The sequence below is a fragment of the Diachasma alloeum genome, unplaced genomic scaffold (genome assembly GCF_001412515.2).
Source record: "Diachasma alloeum isolate Michigan unplaced genomic scaffold, Dall2.0 Dall_scaffold_00198, whole genome shotgun sequence".
NCBI classification, from domain to species: Eukaryota; Metazoa; Arthropoda; class Insecta; order Hymenoptera; family Braconidae; genus Diachasma; species Diachasma alloeum.
In genome coordinates, this window is record NW_021680363.1 from 2,347,162 (window position 1) to 2,351,567 (window position 4,406).

The following is a 4,406-nucleotide window of genomic DNA, read 5'->3' on the forward strand; positions in this document are numbered from 1 at the left end:
TACAACTGCGTGAAACACACAGGCGTATCAAAATGCAACTGCGTGAAACACACATGTGTATAAAAATACAACTGCGTGAAACACGCAGTAGTATGAAACTTCAACTGCGTGGAACACACATGTGTATAAAAATACAACTGCGTGAAACACGCAGTAGTATGAAACTTCAACTGCGTGAAACACAGTAGTATGAAACTTCAGCTGCGTGAAATACACAGCAGTATGAAAATTCGGCTGCGTGAAACACACAAACTTCACGCATGCGTGGAGTGTATGGAGTGTACGGGAGTGATTCACGCAATAGTGCGAATAGTCACGGCCTTAAATTAATTCAATAGACGATTGGTTTTCATAAGGATATATTCCATGACTCAATGTTATCATTTTGGCTGTTGGCTTTGAAGCTCAATTTATCATGACTCCAATGTGCCGCAATACATACAAACATCCCTCTTTTATTCTGAAATCGTCTACACGATGCATGCAAACAGAATTCCCGGGCGTCGATATCGCCATTTGGCAATTCAACTCTCCCTCTTCCCTCATATTTTTTTTCCTCCACTCGAATCGCATATATGACACTGGATAGCATTGTAGGATCGTCATATAATGTTGAATGGGAAGTAAAAAAATTCTGCCAAAGGGGCTTTGATCAAAATTTTAGGCTCGCTACAATTTCATGAATTTTTCCCCGCGTTTTTTTCTCGGTTGAAATGCGGAGGATTATTTGAAGTGAATGGAATGTATATTTCAACCGCTGTAATGTCTTTATTAATTCCTGTTGGGTAAATATTTGAAGTTGTGTGCAATCGAAAATAATATCACGCTCGAAATGGGGAATATTTTTCTGCCTTTAATCTTCGGATTCTCCAATCAACTATATTTTTTCACATAATTTCACGGGAAATTCTGTCAATTTATTTCACATTCGTTTCATCTTCGTTTGTATGATTTTTTTTTCATACACTAAACAGAAGAGTATTTTTTTTTCAATAAATTGCGATATTTTGAATAGATAGGGAAACAGGACTCGTGTCCGTGGAATAAAAAGGGCTCTGAAACAACGCTCACACATACCACCTACACCCCTCTGTCTCTAAAAATGTAAACCATCGACATACGAATAAAAACGTTCAAATAGAATAACGCAAATAATCCGTGTAAATATGGAACGAGCATTGAGCTTGAAACATTACACCGAATATATGTAGAGTAGTTGTACGTACACGTATTGAAATATATTTATATACATGTTTATCTATACACATAGGTATATACGTGACGCGTTCATGCCTTCCAGTTTCATGCGGATGAAATAATAAAAGTAAAAAAAAAATAATAAAAATTGTGCACAAGGGAAAAAAGAATTGAAACGAAATAAAAGGGAGGAAAAAAATCCGGGGTTATCGCACGAGCGCTTACTAAATTCAATTTTTTTTCCTCTCCCTGTCTCTTTCTCTCTTTCCCTCATCCTACTGTTCCCACCTGTATGAAGTGTGGTTAAATGACCGATAAAACGAATAATTTTCTTCGCTTGTTGTTTCAACCTTCGTAATCCAAAATAGAGAAAAACGACAGAACCATTTTTTTTTTCATAATTGTCTTATATTTTTATCGCTACGCTCGTCAGGCGCAATATCTGCTTGAGATTTTTATTCGTGTGGTGTAGAGTCGAAAAGAAAATTATCAGTAATTAGACTTACCGACACCGGGATATGCCGGAATTCCAGCACTGTAGGCGTGCTGGAGGGTGGCCTCCCCGTTGGGCAGACCTTGAGCTGGAATGGACAGATGGAGGGCATCTACACTTCAGTAAGTTCAGCTCTTATCGGGTGGGGGGTAGGTTAGAGTGCCCCATTGCGCAAAACTTTGCCAATCCAGAAGACATTTTTTTATAGGAGATTATTACCTTCTTCGAGTTTGAAGTTATTGAGGGAAAAATAATATTTTTTGATGAAGGACATTCTATTTGATCGAATGAATTTTTGAAGATTGAATCGAGGGTTTTGGAAATTTCAAATATAGCAGAATTCAATGTTTGAATTTTTTGTTTGGAATGTTTAGAATTCAATTTCATATGAATTGAAAATTTTTTAATATTGCATTATTCTTGAAATATTCCAATAATTCTTGATTATTCTTCAATTACAAATTATTAATTGCAATTCAGGCCGTCGCGAAAAAAGCTTAATTTAAAGAGGTAGAAATTATGATTCTAAAGCCAAAAAATAAACTTTTTGCAAAAAGATGAAATGTTTAAATTGAGGATATTTTTCTCAAATCTGAAATACTATATTTTATGAATTATTAAATAGCGAAATCCTGGATCCAAGAAACCGCAAAATTTTATTGTTGCCTTATTTTTGACATATTTTAATCATTCTTGACCATTCTTCAGTTCCAAATAATTAATTATGAATTCAGACAAATGGAAAAAATATTCTCAATTCAAAGAAAATTAAATTTCTCAGAAAATTAAATTTCTGGAAAACTAAAATTTTTGAATTGACAACAATACTTCGTTCAAACCTGAAAAAAAAATTTGATCCAAAAACCCCAACATCTCGTGTGGAGAAAAAATTTTCACTCCCATCACTCCATTTCCAGAATCAAAAAAACACAGGTGAAATTAAATGCAAGTGCACAGGCGCGAGCGGGCGTGACCTCGTAACTTTTCTCCGTCAGTTGCATATAAACCTATATATATTTCGCAATAATAAAGTCATCTGGATTGGCCCAGTGGCGCGCAGGGGCGGCGCTATGCGCCCGCGTTGATACTCACGTCCCGGATAGGTCTGCGGTATTCCGTTCGTATAAACACCAGGATCTGAGCCGGCCGGCTGTCCATTTGGTGTTTGTGCCGCCATATTGAAGTTTGGCATTGTCGGCGATGGTAACGATGGTATTGTACCGTTGACTGGTTGTCCTGTACCAGTACCTACCACCAAAACTGATCAGTTATGTTATTTTATCAATAAACCCTAGGCTATGTTAGAATTTTTTTCACTTGAAATCAACTTTCTACACAGCATTTTCTCTTATATTTATTCTAAATGCATTGAGTGAAGATATTGCGCAATTAAGGTATATCCCTGGAAGACAGGTTTTTCTACGATTGTCCCCACGTTTTTCATAGATAATGTTTATGATATTCCCCAGCTATAGAAAAAAATTCTAACCGGTTGTACAACACAGCTTAGGAGATACTAAATAATTAAATGCGGGCTTCTAACACGTGAGGCATAGACCAAAGGGAGATTATGCCTCGGAAAACGGTTCTTACGATGTTCTTAAAAAACGAATCCCTTGTAGATTGATAAATCTCGAATACTCTGAATTAATTATAAAATTTTATAGTACGTGGTTTCTGCAATACTCAATTCTACAAAATAAAAATTTCGTGAAATCATTAGCAAATAATTTCGTATTTGATTCAAACAGTTATTGTTGCCTTCATCGACAACACATGAGAATAGAAAATCTCAATAATTTGTCAGAAAGCAATAAATTGACTCATTTAGAATTTTTTCCGGAAAAAATACCTCAAATAATTCTCTTTTTCCTGCCGGGGATTCAAACCCAGAAACTTTCGCTTTTGCAGCGAATGCTATTTCGAATCACGCCACCAAGACACGAAATTTGAAAAAAATCTCAAAATGTAATGAAAATTCTTTTCATGATCCCAAGGGAATTCAGTATTTCCTCCATCGTATTCACTTCAAAGTATATAAACGTGTATATAAAAATGTATTCGTTCAAAGTACATAAACATTTTCTTCCAACCTGAGCTACCAGAAACCTCAAAGACTCACGAACGCACTATAAAATAAAACCACAACCTCCGCATATCCCTCTCCGAATACGTAAGAAAGCCGTAACGATCGCAACTGCAATATTCGATTCGTATTTAGTATGAACAATAATGACGGATCGTAAAAAAAAACTTTAAGAACCCAGGGAAAAGCAAAACCACGGAACCATATACGTGCGTATCCGTATACAGTATCTCCAAATGTTATACTATCCCCAGTACAGCAGAAAAAAGAGAAGAAAAAACGGCAGCGTTGAGCGGAAAAAGGTCGTTTCGCGGTAGGATAAAACCCCTCGGCAGTAATCTCAAAGGGAAATAAAATATTATTTCCCTATCAAACCGTATTACATTCCGCTCGGGGTATTCCTAACGTTGTGGCCGCAAGGAGTGAGAGCACCTTCGTATACCTATTCTCCCACCACCAACCCCCCTCCCCCCGCCCTCTCAGCCTTTCGCAACCTCACGCGGATAAACGTTCTATAAACTTTTGTGGGGGGCCTTCAACAATGCATTCTATTTTTTTTCCCTCAACTTAGAATTTTCATTGGGCGTTTTTCCCGCCCGTTTACGGCATCTGAATCCCACGACTTCTCCG

General features: G+C 36.9%; 1 protein-coding gene across 7 annotated transcripts in view; it reads right to left on the reverse strand.

The window, feature by feature from the left end:
- Nucleotides 1–4,406, reverse strand: part of LOC107035442 (CUGBP Elav-like family member 4) — a 338,453-nt gene that overhangs the window by 8,412 nt on the left and 325,635 nt on the right. For 6 of the 7 annotated variants that reach the window (XM_015252830.1, XM_015252829.1, XM_015252831.1 and 3 more), the window contains 2 exons: nt 2,783–2,938; nt 1,704–1,802 (listed from right to left, as the gene is read on the reverse strand). In XM_015252830.1, coding sequence (XP_015108316.1) covers nt 1,704–1,802; nt 2,783–2,938 — 255 coding nt within the window. The remainder of the gene's footprint in view (nt 1–1,703; nt 1,803–2,782; nt 2,939–4,406) is intronic. The other variant, XM_015252828.1, reaches the window with a different exon arrangement.